The sequence below is a fragment of the Cryptomeria japonica genome, chromosome 1 (genome assembly GCF_030272615.1).
Source record: "Cryptomeria japonica chromosome 1, Sugi_1.0, whole genome shotgun sequence".
Taxonomy (NCBI): Eukaryota; Viridiplantae; Streptophyta; class Pinopsida; order Cupressales; family Cupressaceae; genus Cryptomeria; species Cryptomeria japonica.
This window is the reverse complement of record NC_081405.1, coordinates 515820746-515842473: the sequence shown is the minus strand read 5'-3', so window position 1 is coordinate 515842473 and position 21728 is coordinate 515820746. Positions and strand designations below refer to the sequence as shown.

Here is a 21728-nt window from a genome sequence, read left to right as displayed (position 1 = left end):
CAAGTGTTGCAAATTCATCTTGCAACATACTAATTTGAATTTGTTGATTGTGGGCTTTTATGAACTACTTTTATTTGATCATTGCTGCTTGAGGGTACAAAAGGATTGATAGTATTGAGAAATACGTTAAGAAAATCGTTAGATTGCAAGGGCTAGATTCTCCTAAGTTGACACTCTTGATTATATTTGACTTTATCTTCATGCATAGGATGCTAGACAATGCTCTTCATTCATGTGGGTGTTCTAGAATGATTTGATGCAAGATTAGTTTTCTTTTAGTGGTCAAAAGCAAAGAGTTTCTAGATTAAATCAATTCTCATTGTATGCAATTTTCAAATATAAGTTATTCATGAATTAATACACATTGAATGTCTTCAAACATCATTATATTACAATTAATCATACAAACATAGTTGTTTGTAAATCAATAGACATTGAATGCCTTTAATGCCAATATATTGCAATTAATCATGCAAACACATATGTGACCAATGAAATAGATACAAGTCGATGAATATTTTAATCTTAATTTTGAGTCAATTTAATGTAGTCGAGGATTGATCTTGCATATAGAAAAATTGACCTAGAGCAAGGATGTGTAATTATGAAAAAGAAAAATGACCATATGAAAACAAATACAAAGATATGTATAATAAATGAACAAAATTGACAAGTATCTCAAAATATGTGCCAAAGGAATCAAATAAAATCTAATATAAATTATTATTATCATATTAAGCCATTCCATCAACCTTGGCTGAAAATGGGCAAGTGAGTGCAAATTCCACCGTTAAAAGTCATTAAAACCTTTAAAAAATGATAATATCTTTGTGAAAGGTACCATTACTAAAATTTGAATAAAATCTAATTTTTTGAAAGATCCAAGTGAAGCACACAAAACCTCAAATGTCACAATTCACAATACACATTGCATGTGCGCCTTCTCGTCTAGACAAATAGCAATCCTCAAAACCTATTCCCGAAGCACGCTGTCCGTCCACCGTCACAAGGTGGACCACCCGTTCTACAATACCACCCCCGTTTTCCGCAATCATTTTCAAAACGCTTTATGGTTTTCGAAAACCGCTTTGGGTTTCTCCACTATAAACCCCGCTATCTCGCCACCTGATACGTTCGCTAAGAGCCTCACACTCTCTCTTGTTCAACTTTTCAAAGTTTACGGAACAATGGCAGCGGCAGCATGCACCATGGCGGCAACAGCAGCCAAATTTCGAGTCGGTAGACCTGAAGCTTCTTTCGGTCCCGCTTCCCTGCGAGGCGATCCGCAGAGCCTTTCGTCCTCGCACTCTTCTTTCCACGGTGTCAAACTTACCGTGAATTCCAAGCGGATTTCGAAGAAACTGAGCGATAATGAAAGATACAGGATGGTTTCGCCCAAGGCGGTTTCGGATACTTTTAATGAGCTTACATGCTTGGATCCGGATGCTAGTCGGGTAAGTTAAATGTTTGTGAATTTTAAGCCTGAAAGATTTAGATTGTGAGGAGTGTTCACGTTTGGTGTTTTGTTTGATCTTGTATGGAAATTTCGTTCTGTTTTGGCTTCTCTGCTCCTTGAATTCACCGTTTTTGGTGCTTTTGGAGAGAAATTTAATTTAGGATAGGAGTTTTACTTCTTTAATAAGTGCTTTCTCGTCTTGATTTTGCTGTTGTGCCTTAGGAATTCTGCGATTTGTAGTATATAGTAGTTTGAATTTCGAAGATATGGAATTTTCTACTCTTCGATTTGGATTTTTAGTTCTTTGAATGCTCTGTTTTCTTTTAAGTTCTTGTAGAAATTGAATTTAGGTTTTTGAATTCCTCGCGTAATGACTATGCATGTTGATATGGTTTTTATGCGCTCTTAACTCAGTGTTTACCGGGGCTATCTCGAAATTTTGAATTTGGAACGTTAAGTTCGCGAGTTACGATTTTCGACTTCTGATTTTTGTGTAAAGTGCTTTGATTTCAGTGATTATAAGTCGCGTTGATTTCGGTGGTCTAAAGTAGAGTACATAACGAAATATACTTGGGGACGTCGAATACCAAAAATAAGTTAATGACGATTCTTGATTAAGTATTTTTGCTATTTGAACTCGGCGATTTTAGTATATTCTGGAAAAAATCGAATTAAAGATTTTAAATTTCTATTACATTAATTTTGATGTTGATTTGATTTTTCTTGACTTTGGATTCAGCGTTTTCTAGTACATCTCAAAAGGAATTAAACATAGGGTTATGAATTCCCCTATACCATCGATCTCAATTTGTATTGCGATTTGAATCTGTTTCATTGTTCATTCAGAAGGAAATTAGATTTAGGCCTTTAACTTTAGATATTAAATTTGTTGTTTCTGCCTTTTAATTCCGTGTTTTTAATACATATCGGCAGAAATCAAATTCAGGACTGTAAATTCCCCCCCCCCCCCAAAAAAAATAAAAAAAAATTATTGTGTTTTGATTTGGAATCGGAGTTCAGCTTTTGAGTTTAGTGTTTTTTTAACTTTTCAGTTTTCAGTACATTTTGGAAGAAATTAAAATTTAGGGTCTCCAAATTCTTTCTTCACTTCCTCTCTTCCCGTTTCAGATTTTGTTTTAGTTTTTCTGCACTCTGAAAGCTGTCTTATAATATATTCTTGAAGAAATTAAATTTGGGACTATAAATCCTTAAACATTATTTTATGATTTGATTCGGTCTCTATTCGCTTTGAATGCTCTGTTTTCAAGCATATTTTGAAAGAAGTTAACTCTAGGGACTTCAATTGCTTAATTTTATCTTTAAGAGTACATTTCTAGTGTATTTCTGAAGAAATTAAATTTAGGCCTCTAAATTCTTTGAACATTGATTTTGATTTTTGATTTCATTTTTCTGTGTTTTGAATGCTCAGGTTTATAAGTCCTCTGGATGAAATCAAATTTAGGGCTTGAAATTTTATAGATATTAATTTCAAATACTGATATGTTTTAATTTTATTCTATTGTTCTTCAAGGAAATTCACAATAGAAGTTTAAATTCCAATTACTTAATCTCTTGACCTTAACGGTGGAGAGCTTAGTAGTTTGTGTATATTTGCTTGAAGAGTGTCTAAACCCTGAAGGTTAACGGAAGGTCCCCGGATGTTTCATAAATTATTAATTTTAATGGCCTGCGATACAAATTACATTGCTAACTTTTGTTTCTTGGCTGTTTTGGCATTTATGAAAGCTTTTAATAATATTATAATTGTTTTATGTATGTGATGTAATATTAGATTTTATATGTGAAATGATACATATCAAAGTTAAGATATTCTAAAGGAAAATAAACTTTCCCTATGCTCAGTCTAGGCTAATCAAATAAGGTTCATGCACATAATCATAAACTAACCTAGATTAATTAATGACAGCTGTGGGCGAATATAATTCGAATAGAATGCTATTCTAGGATAGTAAATGCAAAGGTGATAGAGGTATTTATTTCTATAATGAGAAATCCGATCCTGCTAAATGTGCACTGCTTGTTTCACTTGCATGGTTTGCTTCTGTCTGCTCTGAAGATTGGTGCTATTTAGAAATATCTTTGGAGGGCTGCCAGTATGTTGCTATAGGATGTGTCCTTCTAGGTCAGCCCTTGGAAAACTTTTGTGAAGGATTCAGCAGTGCAAATGCTTTAGAGTCTTAGACTATGGTAGGAGAGGAAAAAAAATGGTACATGAAATGTAAATGTGAGTAAAACATGCAAGCAAACAAATCATATAAAGTAAATCTATAAATGAATGCATCATGTGAGAAGCAAGTAAAGTATATCAAATGATAATTTTGTTAAGCATATGGGTTGGAGATGATGTCAAGGAGTGAAGTTGCTCCCAGGAGTAAAACATGCAAGCAAACAAATCATATAAAGTAAATCTATAAATGAATGCATCATGTGAGAAGCAAGTAAAGTATATCAAAATCAAATGATAATTTTGTTAAGCATATGGGTTGGAGATGATGATGTCAAGGAGTGAAGTTGCTCCCACCATGGACAATGAGGAGTGGTGATGTTGCCCTCAATGGCTAGAAACACCTGCATAAGCACATACGGTACTAGGAAAGGCATTTGTTCCCATTGGTGCAGCATGAGCACAAGCAATAGGTCCCTAGTAATGATGAAGATCTTGATACATGGCATGTAAATTGTAATAGATAGTGTAGGAAACGCTTTAGTGTCCTCAATGTAACGAGGATGTAAATTGTAATAGATAGTGTAGGAAACGCTTTAGTGTCCTCAATGTAACAAGGATCTCAATACATGACACTATGTAATCCATAAAGTATGGAAGGCTCTTTTTGTCCCTAGTGTAACTCTTAAAACATAGTTACGTCATTTGAGTATACAGTATGAAATGTGATCACGAGAAGTTATGTTGATGTAATTGCTCTCATATAGGCAAGATAATGTGAGAAGCAAAGATGTGTAATGGGCAAGGATCAGAAATAGTGTATAACTGCCTTGATAGTAATGTATGATAGCCTTGATTGGCTTGATAAATATCATCTGATGATTAGTGATAGGTAGTCATGTAGTGGATACACATGGAAACACAAATAGGTAACATGCGATGATGTGATTGTGATCTTAGGAATGTGAATTTTTTCAGTAGAATCTTAGGAATGTGAATTTTTTTTAATCTTTAATGCTACAATATCCTTCTAGATTTTCTTTGCTATGTTGATCTCCACTAGATTTTAGTGAGGTTTTGATATGGTTCACAATGACTAGCCTCCCTTTTCTGCTTTGTTGTTGGTATCTTGGTATCTTGTTTGTATTTTTTTGAGGCTGCACCAAAGAAATACCCTTTTTTTTATCTCTGGTGATGCAGCCTTCCTAGACGGGACTGGGTTACCCCTTGCTGCCCTATAGGAGGGGGAGTCCAACTGACTACATCTCTATTGTTAGAAGTAGAATTAATTCTACTTACTCCATGAATGTGGGTACATAATAGCTATTATTAAAACAGGCATAATTTTCAATTTAATTCAAGTATTGATATTATTAAAATATCAGCTGTGTTACCTTTTTATTTTCTAATTTGCTTTTCATGCAACTTTTTTATTTTTAATCCCCTTTTCAGGGAAGGAAATGTTTATTTCTTGATTTTTCTTTGTATACAAGAAAATAATACATAGACAATAAGATTGTCCAGTGAAGAGCAAAATATGTCTGATGCAGAGTATTGTTTCTTTTCCTACTGAAAAGAATTTAGTTTGAAGCAATGCTTCATTCTTTTGGACCTTTGGTTGGTCTGATCAATTACTCTAGAACCCAGACTATTCTACAGGAATCCATCTGTGGTGATGTGAAAGTATAGCTATCTGGCTAACTAAGATTGCTATTGTTAACCTGGACTGTTGCAAGCCCAGTCAATGCAAGTGGGAGTGTAAAAAGAGTTGTCCTGTTATCAAAACAGAAAAAAATTGCATAAGAGTTTCGTCTGCCTTGAGTATTGCATTTTTATCAGAAGAGTTGTGATGGCTATGGTATCTGTGTTAAGAAATGCCCACCTAAATCTATTCATGTCATTAACCTCCCAAAAAGTTTGAACGAAGACACAATACATCGATATTGGCCAAACTCATTCAAGCTCCACAGATTGCCTGTACCAAGGCTAGGACAGGTGTTTGGAACTTTGGACTGTTGGAACCAAAGTTCCCAGACTCGGACTCGGCAAGGCCGACTCGACTCGTGACTCGGCAAAATAAAAAAACCCTTGAAATTTAGAGATTTTTAATGATTTAAAACTTGTTTCATGCACCCATTATTGAATAAAGCTTAAAGACACTATAACATCATCAAATAGAAGCTAATTTGATCACATACATAAACATACATCCATCCCATGCGTAGAAATGTAAATTTTAGCTGAAGGAAATAGAAAACATAGATATATAGAGTTATAAATGTTGTCAAATGTATATAAAATCCATGACATCAAATGTTCCCAAACATATGTATAACTGTAAACAAAAATAAGTCTATGGCTTAGGCTCTAGCTCATCCTCAGCCTCAGCCTCAGAATAGTCTGTCTGCCTCGTACAAAGGCGTCTAAGGTAGGTCCTGGATGACTGAGTAGCCATAGTCTCTGCCTGTGAGGTGCCACAATGATCAACATCAGTTGTGCCTGTGTTGAATCGTGCTCTATCCTCTTCCTCTGCCATAGCCACAACCTCAACTTCTCTGTATGCCATGTTTGACATGCCGCGGCGCGAGTCGTGGAGCTCGGACTCGGCGAGTTTTACCATAACTTGCCTGACTCGCCCGAGTTAGGCGAGTCATGAGCAAAACTCGCCGAGTCTGAGTCACGAGTTGTCAAAACTCGCCGAGCTTGGCTCGACTCGCCAACTCGGAAAACTCGCCTGACTCGCGGCGAGTTTTGATACTTTGGTTGGAATTAATGGGATTGGAAGTCTACTGCAATTAAAATCCTGTTTGGACAACTTATGATCAATCCTAGAAGGTTCAACAATCCACCTGTTTGGAACCGAATCCTATCAACTTTTTGGTAATCTGAGCTACAGAACAATCTTACTCATTGCAGACAATAAGATGAAGGCAAGAGCCCCAATGTATTTGGTTATTTAAATTTTATACTAAAGGTAATACAAAGGAATATGAGACGTGCTTCCCAGAAAAATGAAAAAGAGATGAAGTCCGAACTTTGAAGAGCCATGCATATGAATCAAGTTATTGATTGCAATATTATAGCTGTTTGCAATTGCAGTATCTACAATGTGAAAAGCTGAAACATATGTATTTGGTGAGACCTGATGTAAAGCAACATCTTAAAGCACAATAAGTTTTCTAGTTCCTGCTCACGTCCGACAATTATGTTATTGACATGGAACATGACCTTAGTATCCTTGATTACTTATCAGACATCATTTTCTGTATGTATGGAAAGAGTGGGACTTATGGGGTGGTAACACTTCCATTTTCAGTTAGAGAAGGGATCAATATATTTTTGTTTGGTTTTATTCCTCTCAAAAATCTTTGATTTTATAACGAATGACTGATGTTCAAGGTTGCAGAGTTCCACAGGAAAGTGCTGAGGAAATAAAAAGCATGCGTCACTCAGGATAATTTTGGACTTAAGGTTAAGGAGGGAGATTCACAGATTCACAGATTGTGGTAATGTTGGGAGAAAATGCAACAGGAAAGACTACTCCCATAAGCTTAATGGCTGGGTTTCTGAGGCCAGATACAGTTGATTCAGAGGTGGAGATGCCTGAAGTTAATATGTCATGCAAGCCACAGGAGATCAGATGGAATTTTCAGTCAATTGTGAGGCATTACTGTGGCAAAATATACACAATTCATAAATGTAACCTCGGTTAATAGCTGATGTCATTAAACCCCTTTGATTAAGAAACTAATGGATTGAGAATTATTAAAACATTCTGTCTGAGAATTCTTAAATCTTTTCAGTGGAGAGTTACAGAAAATAGAACTATGCTTATGTCTTGGCAGGCCTGCAGACATCTACCTTATTGATGAGCCGAGTGCATACTTGGACTCTGAGCAGCATATCATTGCTGCAAGGGTTATAAAGAAATTTATTTTTTATTCCAGAAAGGCTGCTTTTTTTGTTGAGCATTATTTTATAATGGCCACATATTTGGCAGACAGGGTTATAGTTTGTGAGGGAAAACAATCTGTAGTGTACCACAAATGCACCACAGAGTATACAGACAGGATGAACCTATATTTGTCATCCCCCGATATAACATTTAGACAAGATCCAACATACTAGAGCCTGCAGGCCGTGTATAATTAAGCACTCAGACTTGTACTGGTATGGGTATGGGGACGTCCCAGGCTGTGCTCAGTAACATAGATGAGCTGTATTAGGGGTGCTTTACTGTTCAACATTCTTTTGTGAACAATCTTAAAGTAGGGAAAGGATGGACTCCAAAAATTCCTGACCTTTATCATTTAGGGCTGCTTGTCCCCCAAGGCATAAAAAGAATTAATAGTTGATAACGAGATGTTGATCATGTTAAATTCTGGGCTTAAACATAGCATTATGTCCAGGGATTTACAGTCTACTTGTTTTAGGCTTTTTCAGACCAAAGGAATGTTGGAAGCATGTCATGTCTCCAGAAAAAACTTGCAGTCGGCACACTTACTAATGATTGGTGCACATACTGAATTTACATTTCACATCTACTAGGTATGGTTTCAACCTAGACTAAGATTATTTATTAGAAGGATATAGGAACATATGACAGTAATTAAAAGTTTTTAGCGGCCAATCTGCCATATGATAGCAGCACATGGTATGATAATAATAGTTATATAGAAATAGCAACAACAATATTATATAACAATAATATAACATTAAAATTATAGTTAATTGTTCACTAACGCTGTGAGGCATTCTGCAATGGTAGCAAAGGGTGGACTGTAATGACATGAGCATGTTAACAAAAATTCTTATATTTCATCTTAAATTTGACAACCATTTCCATGTCAAAATATTAATTTTTAATCATATTATTTCCAAAATAAGCTGCACATTAAATTTATGTCTCCAAGCTTATAGTAAATAAAATAGCTTCAAAGTAAAATAAACTAAGTTTTAAGTAAATAAAATAGCTCCAGATTAATATCTCTTGGTATTGTTTTAGATAGATGTATTTAAGATATCTATACTAGTTTTTGTGATCAATGGTATCTTTCATTCCATTGCAAAATGCAATCTTTTTGGAGGATAAGAATAGCTGGTGTTGTCAGCTTGTTCTACTTGACAGACTGAGTACTTTGGTTTTCAGCTAGCTTTTATTACTTCATTTTCAAATTTCAATTTCGCTAGATGAAGCTGACCATGCAAATTTTAACAATATTTCATGAATGGTATATCAAACACATTGTTGCATTCAACCAAACGTAAGTTCTGCTGGACAGACTGAGTACTTTGGTTTTCAGCTAGCTTTATTTTATATTTACATTCTTAGTGGTAATGAGTCATCATCTCTCAGAAAAGCACATTCTTATTATTGGTACCTACTTATGTCTTCTATATCTAGCACACATGCCCTTATTATGCCTTTTAGTATTCTTTAAAATTGAACTTAGTGATTTGACAAGTTAACATGATATGTAGTTTACAGTTTCATGTGGATTATTTTTTATATTTGATGCTTTAAATGGTTTGGCTCTGAGGCATAAATACTTGAACTAATCTGCTAGGTGCTGTTTGATTCCAGGAATTATGAATCTTAATAGGTGTGCTAACACTTTTATCTTCTTAGTGTAGTGACAATGTTCGCTGTTCATGGCAAACTTACTGAATTCTTGCTGTGTATTCTTATCTCCAGAGTGTGCTGGGTATTATTCTAGGAGGCGGTGCGGGTACTCGTCTTTACCCACTCACTAAGAAGAGAGCAAAACCAGCTGTTCCTTTGGGTGCCAATTATAGGCTGATTGATATCCCTGTTAGTAATTGCATAAATAGTAATATATCTAAGATTTATGTTCTCACCCAGTTCAATTCAGCCTCTCTCAATCGTCATCTCTCACGGGCTTATGCCAGCAACATGGGTGGCTACAAGAATGAAGGATTTGTGGAAGTACTTGCTGCGCAGCAAAGTCCAGAAAATCCGAATTGGTTTCAGGTGCACATTTGGACTTATTGGATGGCATCTTTATTTAATTTTCCAATTTAGAAGCTTACACCCATACTTGTTATAGAATACCTAAAATCTGTTATTCTTTATCAGCAAGTGCTGATGTATCGTTTCAAATTTATAGGATGACGACACATGGAAGTTACATACAACATATTTATGGATGTGCTGATTTTATAAGTTATATGCTTTGTTGTTATTTCAGCAATCAATTTTCTTGCAGACTTGCAGTGTGACAATCTGTGCATCAATTTATTTATTTTGCATTGCTTCAAGCCCTAACTTATTATAGTGTAACTATTATACTAATTACTTAAATCATGAACCATGTGCGCTTTGATCAGAAACTAGTTACAAATTTTTTAAATGAAGATAACTAGTTAGAGCATTGAAGGAAAATCTTAGATAGTGTTTTTAACCATATATGCCTTATGAGAGGAATTTTTCAAATTAAAATTCAAGATGAACACAATTATCATGTGTTGCGACCTATGTTGATGTCTTTTGCTACAAGCTAATGTATAAGCACTGAAAACAGTTATTGGTTTACAAGTGTATGGGCACTAAATCATTGTGCACTTCATTCTTCAATAAACTATACTTGTTATAGTATAACTGCATTAATTGCAGAGGATACTATACTTGTTATAGTATAGTCTACATTAATTGCAGAGGATATAAATGTTAGGTTTAATCTCTCAATATAAAAAATGGGATTATTTCCATTTTTTAAGCAGTGTTCAATCTCTACATGATGATATCTTGTTGATTTGAATGCTTGCTTGACTTGTGTTTTAACTTTTTTTGTGTTGAACCAGACTGTACAATGCTATTGGTGACTATTTTAAACCTCTTCCATGTAAAATCGATGCTTATTTTTCTCAAGATATCAAACGGCATGTCAGTTGCAAAGAGCATGTACTTAGTTTCTTTGATGTTGTTGCTTTCAGGTGATATACATGAGACTGGATAAGTAATTTCTTGATTCACTGGTTAAACAGTTTTTCTTATGCTGACATGTACTGAGCAGCTCATACATCTATGCTAGAGCTATGCTTTCTGAAAATTGATTTAGGTCATGTTCGCATGTACTCAAGTAGATATATACAAGAGGATGAGAAGTTGGGTATATATGTTGCTGGAAACATATTTTTTTATCAATTTGAATATACAAACATATACATATATCCAAACAACATGCTAGGACATGATTGTGTAAAATCCTTTCATGAACTGGTCCTCTTTACATTTGCGGGCATGTATTGATCATATGTATAATAAAAGTTATCTGGGCATACATGCATGTAAGAATGTACACATAAAATCCAGCTAGCACGTAAGATGATGTGCATGCTGCCTTTTCTAGAGTCAGCTGTAGATTGAGCTCTTTCCCAACCAATGCTGGGATGATCCAAAATATAGGACCCCTGAAGAAAGCCTAAACTTCAGGTCTTATAATTCTTTAGGCAATTAGCATGAGAATTCTTCCAAGGTTTTGTCACTGATTTTACAATGCACATTCCAGAGAAAGGAAGAAATAAGTTATATCATTGTGCACAGATGACCAATGTAGGTTAAAGGGACTTAAATCACAGCTAGCAGAAATAACATTGAGAATTGAAACAGAGATCCAGAAGAGGTTACAAGCTAAATTTAAACTAGAAACACATTAATGAAATAGCCTAGCTAACAATGTTGGTGAACCCAAAGAGTGTTTCAACTGGTATTTTTGTTATCAGTGCTGTATTTAGGGGTGAACTTAGTGATGCCATTACTTATCTAAAATACCAGTCTCATCAGCTTTTGTATACATCATGAATAAGTCTAAAGTTGTTTGTTAGTTGATTTTCTCTTTTAGACTGCTTGAATGACATGTTTGCGACCTAAGTTACTGGTTTGGCACTTTAACTCTGGATGCGGGTGCGGGTGCGGGTTCGTGGTGGGTCCAGATTCGGGTCCGGTTCGTCTTTTGGTTCACTGCATCTCTGACACGACAGTCTTTGCACATGGCAGTGGTGTTAAACAGACGGTCCATTTTAAAGTTTTTAATAAATTCAATAATATATATACTATGATATGATATATATATATATATGTAATTTCTATATTGGTTTTGTACTAATGAACCCAAAACGAACCCAAACCCCTTTTCAAAATTTTGCCAAACCGGCGAACTGGGTTCTCGAACCTGAACCGGTGCTCAAACCCAAACTGGCAACTTAGCTTGGGAGTTAATATATGGATTGTATATTTAGATAATGTTGAAGATGTTTACATGCAATGTTACTACTGCTCTATAAAACTTTTCAGCTTTCAACTTTTCCTTGTCGGTCTTTACTTAAATAAAGATAGGTCTGTGCATTGTAGTATGCTCAAGGCCCAGCAAATAATCTTATCCTATTTTAGAGATTCAAAGGACATTTTTAAGATGTATTCACAATGCTTTTCCCTTTCATGACCTGACATATCCTATTTTAGAGACTCAAAGGACATTTTTTAGTTATATTCACAATGCTTTACCCTTTCATGACCTACCATGACAAAGGAAAGCTGCAGCCATTTTTAAGAAAATGAAACACATTTGTTTCTGATACTTATAATTGTCAAAAATCTAGATCCACTCACTATCTACATTTTTGCTTAGTGATGGGTTAGTTGGGTGACAGGCATTTGTTTATCTGCAAGTATAGGTTGCTTAAGATTGAATTACATATGACAAGCTTACTTGTTTATGGGTACATTCCTTTTGGAAACATGTTTAAAATGACTACTATTTTTTCATGTTGCAGGGAACAGCTGATGCAGTTAGACAATATTTGTGGCTGTTTGAGGAGCATTCAATAATGGAATTTCTGATTCTGGCTGGAGATCATCTCTATAGAATGGACTATCAGAAATTTATTCAGGCACACAGGGAAACCAATGCAGATATCACTGTGGCTGCTTTGCCAATGGATGAAAAACGGGCAACAGCATTTGGTCTTATGAAAATTGACAGTGAAGGCCGTATTGTTGAGTTTGCAGAGAAACCCAAAGGAGAAGAGCTGAAGGCGATGAGAGTAATATTTCTGTCATTTACCTCCAGTTTAAGCTGACATTAGTAGATGGATACCAAAAGTTAGGCCTTAGTAGATTAGCAATGCTTATGTAGAGGGACAATATATTGTGTTGAAGGTATTTTAATTTTGAATGGAATGGTATTTGTATAATTCTGTGTTTCTCTTGAACAGACCTGCAATAAATTATGCAGGGCTCTTGTGTTTGATGCTTACTCTGAGAGGGTTCATATTGATGTTATGTGTAAGGATTTCAGGCTACTCTATATTCAAAAAAAGATATCAAATGTGGAAACCCACAACTGGAAAACAGAAAAATGTAGAATCCAAATGACAACAATTCTTAATAAAGCTTGTTAACTATGAATACAAAATAGAAAGAAGTATAGAAACATTACAAAAAAATTATCCTGGGAAAACCTTCTCGGGTAAAAGCACCCAGCCTCAAAGATCAGTGCCACTCACTATAACAAGATTACAAATACAATGAGATTTTTACAGGCATCAATAATGCTGTACACAGATTTTGAAGGAGTTACAGGAACATATGCCAACACTCGATATATAGACCAAAAGGAGCATTCACCTAAATTTCTACTTTTCAACACCCCATGTGGGTGACCAGGCCATGATTCTCTTACTCCCAAGAATCATTTTCACTTAAATGTAACTCCCTTTGTTATAAATTTTCTTACATGTACCATTTGTATCTCCTTTCATTATGCTCTTATAAAGTAACTTACATGTCATGCTCAACATTTGAAGTGGTGAATTGTTCCCTCTAACAAATCTCATGGGTTCCTCTAGGGGTGCCATATCATTCAATGAGGGGCCAAAATCACAACAGAATATAATTATTAAAATATTGCATGGCTTGCAAAGTGTACAACACACCTTACCAAATATCTTAACATGGTTGTATATGTAGAGTGGCAATATATTTGTGTTGCAGGTATTTTGATTTTGAATGGAAATGAACTTCTATAATTTTGTTTTTCTCTTGAATAGACATGCTGTAAATTGTTCCATAGTTTGCAGATGCATTTGATGCTACCTTTGAGAGAGTTCAACTTCACATAGATGTCATGAACGTGAAATATCTTGATCTGAAATTCTCCTGATTTATAATTTAATTGCAGGTGGATACTACAATCTTAGGTCTGGATGAAGAACGAGCAAAGGAGATGCCTTACATAGCTAGTATGGGGATTTATGTTGTTAGCAAAGATGCAATGTTGAATCTTTTACGTGAAAAATTTCCCGAGGCAAATGACTTTGGAAGTGAAGTAATACCAGGTGCCACATCCATTGGAATGGCAGTAAGTAAGATCTATCTTATCTGTTTATTTTTCTTGAGCTTTTTAAAATCAAACATTTGTTGAGGTGCTGCACATTTCTCACAATCTAATCCAAAGAAATGTTGCCCTCATTTCATAGGTGCATAGCTTTTTAGCTTATTCATCATGAGCTGGGGTGTAGTTTCAATTTGATTCATATATAAGGGTTACTGTTTGTTTGGATGTATCTTAGGATTCTTCTTTGTTATTTTTTGAAAACAATTGTTATCTGAGTTTATGATATCCAAATAGAGAGAAGGCTGTAAGTACCAATTTAGTAAATAAAGAAAGACATGGATACAATAACAAGAAACGATACTCTGATTGCTGCAACATCCAGCTAAACTGTTTGTCTACAAAACTGCACCTGTATCTCTATTGGGATAAGCCTATATATATATATATATATATATATATATACATGCATACACATATACATACACACACACACACAAACACAGACATATATATATATATATATATGGCCCTTGGACTGCTGTCCATGAAACGTGTCCCTTATCGTCCCCTTGTCCCCATTCCGAAATGCCATGGAACTTAAAAATTTTGTTTATGTCAACAAATGCCATGATAATGCCCCTAGTTACTTTTCTTTCCTACACCCCAACCTCCAGTAAATTTTTGTACACACATTGCCCATTGCTTCCATCATGTTTTCATTCATTCTCAACCACATAAAGAACAGTCTTTAATGATATCTGTCGTCCGATAATATAAGCCACCCAACCTAACGTAAATAGGACTCCCTTAGTCCCATCCGATTTACTCATCACCCACACTTTATTCACATGTCTGACTCCTAACCTTCCCCAATTGCCAACTCCACCCTCTTTTATGATATGTCCTACTGCATTTACGTGCAATAGTACCCGGTCCCTTAACTTGCAAAAACATCCAAATATTCCTTTGACAATTTTCCTCCATTGCTCTCCCATTCCCTGCTTTTTTGTAAGGTGTCCAAATGCAGATTCAATTTACAGAAGTTGCTTCTTCAACTCAAGTGGTGGGCTTCAAGCCATTGGTTCAGTGCTGCAGTTACCGAGTTACATGGATATTTTGAAGTTATTGCCTTTTTCTGTTTAAATCTTGGTGTAACTACATTTAATATAAAATAAAATAAAATATGGGCTTGGGAATGCTATGAATCCTCTTTGGGAAATGTTAGTAGCATATTCTAAACTTTTTTGCTCTAATTACTAATAGGCATTCATTGAGTATGATTATGTGACAGTAATATTCTCCTTTATTACGTTGGCAAATATAATACATGTTTGAGTCGGATGTATTTCAGTGACCATTGCATGTGAACTTTGGGCTTAAATAAACAAATTATAAATACTTAACATGTTAAATGCCTGCTGAATACTTGCTTGGAGTGGAATTTCAAGACAATGGAAGACAATTTCAACACTTAAAACTAAATAATGGCCATGTCAGAACACAGGAGAAGAAAATGAGATCATTTGTTATGCAGAGGCTGAACACTTACTTCAGTGGAATTTCAAGACAATAGAAGATAATCTCAACACTAGTATTTAATGCTCATGTCAGAACACGAGAAGAGGATGTCATTGCCTGCCATTCTACGCTCATTCATGACACCATAATTATGTGTATTTCATACTTATTAACTTTGACGATATCGGTCCAAAAGCAGTCAAACTTTTACTGAAAATATTCACTTTACATCTCGTGGATGGCTTGCTTATGTTGTGTGGCTTACCTGCTTATGTTTCCAACTATTTGTTTAAATTAGGGCTGATTGGGATGATGTACATTATGTGAGTCACTTTCAATTGCATCATCTTTATATCAATAAGCTAACTGCAGGCCCAGTTAATCCATCAGCTGAGTTGATTTCCACTTGTTCAAGTCTCTGGTCTAGGTGCCAAGTAAAAGAGACAGAAGAGGCTGCTGTAACAGTGCATTCCTCACCTATGGATAAATAAATTGTTAGCATTCATTCGCTTTATGCATCCTTAATAACAACCCCTTTAACTTGCATTAATTGTATATCAATATTATAATTGAGATCCAGTTGTCCATCAACAAATCAAATTTTACTTTTCCAAACCCTTGGTGGAGATTTCAAGGAAAATAGTCAGAAAAGGGGCTGTAACAGTGGATTCCTTGGTGGCAAGGCAATCTTGCATCACCAAAAATAGTTTGAGTAACCATCATTCTATATGATCCATCATTTAAAACTTAAATCCCTTTAATTGAATCAATTTAAGTGAGTGGCATTATTTTGTGATCAAGTCTTTAATCAATGTGTATAAAGTTTGTTGTTGGAGTCTACGACCATCATTATTTACTTGATGTTTGGCTGAAACCATATATGTTTAGTTATTCACCATCATAAAAGTCAGTCAAACCATAGGAGGAAGTTTGGTTACAACTATATAGATAAAATTTGGCCATTTTTCTAGAAAGGCATAAGGTGGCAAAGAAAGAAGAAAAGGCATGATCTGAGGTGGGCTTTTGATGAAGTAGGAGAATCCAGGATGCAACTGAGAGAAACAATCCAGTTTGTGCCTGTTTGCAGCGGATTTCATTGTTAAATGGTATTTTGGGGAAACTTCATGATTTGGGCGCATTTTGAGCAGTTTTTGTTTAAAGTTTAGCCATATTCCATGTGGGTTTTTTCTGTTCTAATGAATATCCAACCTTCAAAGAATAGGGAAATAGCTTCTGCAGGTTGTTTTTGACATGTTTTATGCCCACAAATGTGTCCTCTTCTGCCAGAACAGGATCTTGTTGAATCATCTTTCCAAAAATGAATTTGGTGGAGGTTAATATGTTTAATGGCAGATCTAAATTCCTCTTAGATAGTATTTTTATCACCATGACGTAGTAATCTGGTATTTTTTATCAATTTACCACCCATTGAACAATTTGATATGTGGAAAGCATGGTTTGGTAATGCATTTTGATGTAACATGTTATGTTTTAGTTTGATCATCATAAGGCTGCGAGTTTAAGGTTGTTTAATCAATCCCTTGACCTTGACTGTGTCATTCTGTTACCATTTCATTCCACATAGGCATCCTGTTCTTAGTCAATAGTAAGAATCCACGCCAGAGGTATTGTTTGAGTTAAAAATATATTTTTATTTGCATGTCTGTGTTTAAGACTTGGAGGAGGCTGTAGCAACTGGCTGGGGGTCAGGTTGTGTGACTGACACGAGCCATTAAAATCTTCAGTAACTTCAGAAAATTAATTCTTGACTAACAAGAACATGGAAGAAATTGAATCTTAACTGCTTACGTTTGATTTACATGTTGCTTAGAAACTCAAGGATTTACTATTTCACTGAATTGCCTTTTGCTCAATGGATTCTCAAGCTATTCAATCATAGGCACCTTTGTAAAGTAAGATAAGGTGTTGGAAGAGTCTTCTGCAATCCAATTCACAGTTCTGTTACTATAATCATTTTCCACTAAACTATTTACACAATTTTTTTAGTCATTTGTTATTTCTTAGGAGAAAGGCATCACTTTTGTGGTAAAAATCTTCACAATTAAATTTAGTAACTTAATTACTGTTATTACTTTTGGATGGATGAAGAAAATAACGAGTCAATATTTGTTTTGTTGGTCCTGTGTTTGATCCTTTGATCAGGAGATTCACACTTTTATCAACCAAAAACAAACTGAATATGAGTCCTTTCCAAGTCCAAATAGGCACTGTTCTGATTTAGCTCTGGATATAATCAACCTGACACTCTACAGTGCTATAACTTAATGCAATCTTGTCACTGTGTTGCTATGGTGTTGTAGATGTATTGCTCGAACCCACTGCCTGTGGTATGTAAACAATAACAACATAATAGAAGAGGGATATGAAGTTAGAGCATGATGAGTTGAGCTTTTTTGAAAACTATATCAACATTTTTTCTAAAAAATTTCATATACATTGCTAGCTAGTATTTTTTATAATTTTCTGGAACAAACCAGATTTTATCCTTTGCAAATGTTGGTTTTCATTCTTTCTTGTCGTTGCAATTGCTAGCACATTGTGTTCTTATTTACGTTAGTTTTTATATTGCCATTTCTTATGTTTGTTCTGATTAAAAACTAAAGGTACAAGCATATTTATATGATGGATATTGGGAAGATATTGGTACTATTGAAGCATTTTATAACGCAAATTTGGGCATCACCAAGAAGCCTGTTCCAGATTTCAGGTATTCCATTTTGCTGGCATTTTAGATTTCTTGTATGGTAATATTAAGTTTTTTTCTACAAATATTATGTTTGGATATATCTTGTAATTTTCATCACATCTCTTCACTGAGATTTTATTCTGCTTGGCAGTTTTTATGATAGATCAGCTCCAATATATACACAGTCTCGATTTTTGCCACCATCAAAGATGCTTGATGCAGATGTCACTGATAGTGTTATTGGTGAGGGATGTGTTATAATGGTAAGTGTTATATTGTTGCTTACTGCTTACATATATAGCCACGTTAAAGGGTCTTTCTCGCTTATCTTATTTCTTTATGGTATGTTTTATTTTGATTCTTCCACACATGGTCTCATTGAGGATATTTTAGTTTGCCCTTTTGCTAAGAAATGATATCCTTACCAGTATTGTACAAATCAGGATCTTTCATTGACAACTTGTTGAAATACTCTAAAAAAGGGTTAATATCATATTTCATCAACGAACTTCTAAAATTTGAAATACAACGAGCTAATGTAAATTACCTTCCACCTCCGTCATATCCAAATATTCCACCTTACATCCTAACATGTTACCTCCCTTCGACATTTTTCATCCCTGAAACATGAGAAGAGGTCAATTAGTTAAGACTTCTGCAAAATTATGTTTACTCAATGCCTGCCTTGATTGTTTATCCATCCATATGTGATCTTGGCAGGTGATGGCCCTTGATGATGACATGCTTCATGTGTGCCATGATATCCATAGATGTCACTCCTCATGCTGTGCATAAATATAGCGGTCTTCTCTATCTTCTGTTTAACTTCTTCATGTTATTTTTTATTTTTTAGCTCTCCACATGATAAGAGCCAAATATGCAATACACGGAAAGATTTCAAAATAACAGAATTGCACAACATGAGATGTATGGTGGATACCTATTACCCTAATATTCATTGGACTTGGAACTATAAATATTTCAAGGTAAGAGTTGTACCACTGAATATTCATTGATTAATCATTCTAAGATATATCCCTCTTTGAGATCCAAGTCTGCTACGCTATTCTATCCTCAATAAGTAGAAATGATCCATAAACAATGATAGATCTCTCTATACTTACCCCTTGATACGATAACTGAGGGTTTGGGTAAACCCTTAACCCACCCAGTACACATTAGGCTGACTAAATACCAGTTATAAAGTATTCCACGAGCTACCCATTTGACCTGGTACACAAGTAATCCATTGTGCCTATTTAGTCTAGATATGGGCTCTGTGTGCGCAGCAATTTGGGTAGTTTATAGGTGATTTATATCGAAGTATTGTATTCCTAGGTACATAAAACTACTTAACATTACCTGAATATTTCTCAAACTTGTTCAGTTTTGGTGCAAGCCACTGACATTCGTTGTGCCTAAGGTTCCAACCAAGCATGGCAGTTGTTGCTGCCATTTTGCAATTTTACTGCTTATGCAAGCACGCTCTTTTAGATTTCTGTTTTTTGCCTGTTAACAATGGTTTTTCACTATCATACCAAATATTGGAATTTTTGGTTTGGAATAATTCAATTGTACCATTTTATGGTCTACATATTGAATTCAGCGGGTTTATTTTTGTCAGTGATTTTCTACTTTATTTTTTGAAATAGCACAATCTATGAAATCACTTCCTGATCTAAGCATGATTTTTCTCTTGAATCTTGATTGGTCAGAACTTCACATATTGCTCTCAAGGGTAAATTCATTTAAGTGCGTGTAAAGTCATTATGCATATAATTTCGGCACTGATTGTATTGTTTCCTGATGTAGAACTGCAAAATTCATCATTCTGTCGTTGGACTACGTTCTTGGATATCAGCGGGTGCAGTTATTGAGGATGCCTTACTCATGGGTGCTGATTACTACGAAGTATTTGCTCTTTCTATCCTGTTTTGCTTGTTTAACTTCGATTTTGTTTCTTTATTCCCACTGACAAGAAACCTTCAATGGCAAGAAAATTTGTATATAGTAATCATCATAAAGTGCCGATTTTTGCCTTTGATATTTTCCTTCATTGAACTTAATATTGATCTGATTATTTGCAGACGGATGAAGAGAGAAACTTGCTTTCAGGAAAAGGGGGTGTCGCAATTGGCATTGGAAGAGATAGTCATGTCAAAAGGGCAATTATTGACAAGAATGCTCGAATAGGAGATAATGTTAAGGTACTGTAATTGTCTTTTCCTTGCCCATAGCATCTGGAAAGGAGTATGAAATATCTTTAACATCCTTTTTAAAGGTTTTTATACTTAATCTGATTAACTATAATGTTGCTGTTTGTGGGTCAGATTATCAACAAGGACGGTGTGCAAGAGGCTGCAAGGGAAACAGATGGTTACTTCATAAAGAATGGCATTGTAACTGTTATCAAAGACGCATTGATTCCTAGTGGTACCGTCATTTGAAGTCATGCACCTGTACGCAATAAATCTCCAATAAAACTACTGCTCATGGTCGTTGATGTTCTATACCTACGTAAGGCAGGGATCCAGATATTTGCAGGCATTAAAGTTTCTTCCTTGCAAAGAGTTGTATTCTATTGGAATAAAACACCTGCTGGAAAACCTTGATGGATTGTTTTGACTTTGGCATTTTCTTGCTCAATGTCTTTAATGTAAGGACTCATATTTTTGAATTTTCTGTTATTCAAAGGCACCATCCTTCGTTCCAAGTTGTCGGAAATAACTGCTTGATTCAAATATCTTTTGAACAGTAAGATTGTTCATTAAAATATCAAAACTCAGATTTTACTGATAATATAACAATTTTGTAGTAATAAACAACCAAATCCCCAAAATGTAAGCTGGAAGACACGATGCTTCCAAAAATGTAGGATCAAAATTATTGTGTAATAATGCTAATAAACGAGCATGTAGGCACAAATATGTAATATGTAAGGATATGATCAATCAAATCACATGAGAAAGATAATGGTCAATAAATGATGAATATCAACACACAACAATCAATAGCAATACCATTTTAAGTGCATAATGTTAATACAGGGTCTTTTACCAAATCTTCATTAGAAGTGGAAAGACCAAATATGTTGGTGTCATATACGGAAGTAATAATGAATGTGATCCAATTATTTGTAAATTTACCTCTTCTTTCCCTTTTATCATTTGGATTATTTGGATTCACACAGAACCAAAATCAAAGGCTCATTGGATGATTTTTTTGTTATATGTCTTTCTTACTTGTCTTTGGCATATGCATAAGTAATCTAGTTTGTTCACTCATCTATCATCAAGGGTTTTGAGCTTTTATAAATGGGGTTCTTGATTTGTATAATCATCAACGATATCATAGAGGGAAACACAATGGAAAATTCTTCTGATCAAGAGGCGGTTTTGAGCTTTTATAAATGGGGTTCTTGATTTGTATAATCATCAACGATATCATAGAGGGAAACACAATGGAAAATTCTTCTAATCAAGAGGCATAATGGCCTCCATACCATAA

General features: G+C 35.0%; 1 protein-coding gene and 1 pseudogene across 1 annotated transcript; both read left to right on the top strand.

The window, feature by feature from the left end:
* Positions 1–1118: 1118 nt before the first annotated feature.
* LOC131070322 (glucose-1-phosphate adenylyltransferase small subunit, chloroplastic/amyloplastic) lies at positions 1119–20934 on the top strand. The gene is made up of 9 exons (XM_058005833.1): positions 1119–1454; positions 9337–9633; positions 12435–12704; positions 13841–14020; positions 18139–18242; positions 18373–18484; positions 20034–20132; positions 20309–20428; positions 20552–20934. Exons 1-9 carry the CDS (start codon positions 1188–1190, stop codon positions 20666–20668), a joined length of 1566 nt encoding a protein of 521 aa, XP_057861816.1. The 5' UTR covers positions 1119–1187; the 3' UTR covers positions 20669–20934.
* LOC131070323 (ABC transporter E family member 2-like) lies at positions 5727–8473 on the top strand (annotated as a pseudogene).
* Positions 20935–21728: the final 794 nt, after the last annotated feature.

Excerpts from the sequence above, each read along its gene's own strand:
- LOC131070322 (XM_058005833.1), top strand. The coding sequence starts at position 1,188 with ATGGCAGCGGCAGCATGCACCATGGCGGCAACAGCAGCCAAATTTCGA. Across the intron at positions 1,455-9,336 it reads TGGATCCGGATGCTAGTCGG|AGTGTGCTGGGTATTATTCT; the intron begins GTAAGTTAAATG and ends TCTTATCTCCAG. Across the intron at positions 18,485-20,033 it reads GTGAGGGATGTGTTATAATG|AACTGCAAAATTCATCATTC; the intron begins GTAAGTGTTATA and ends TTCCTGATGTAG.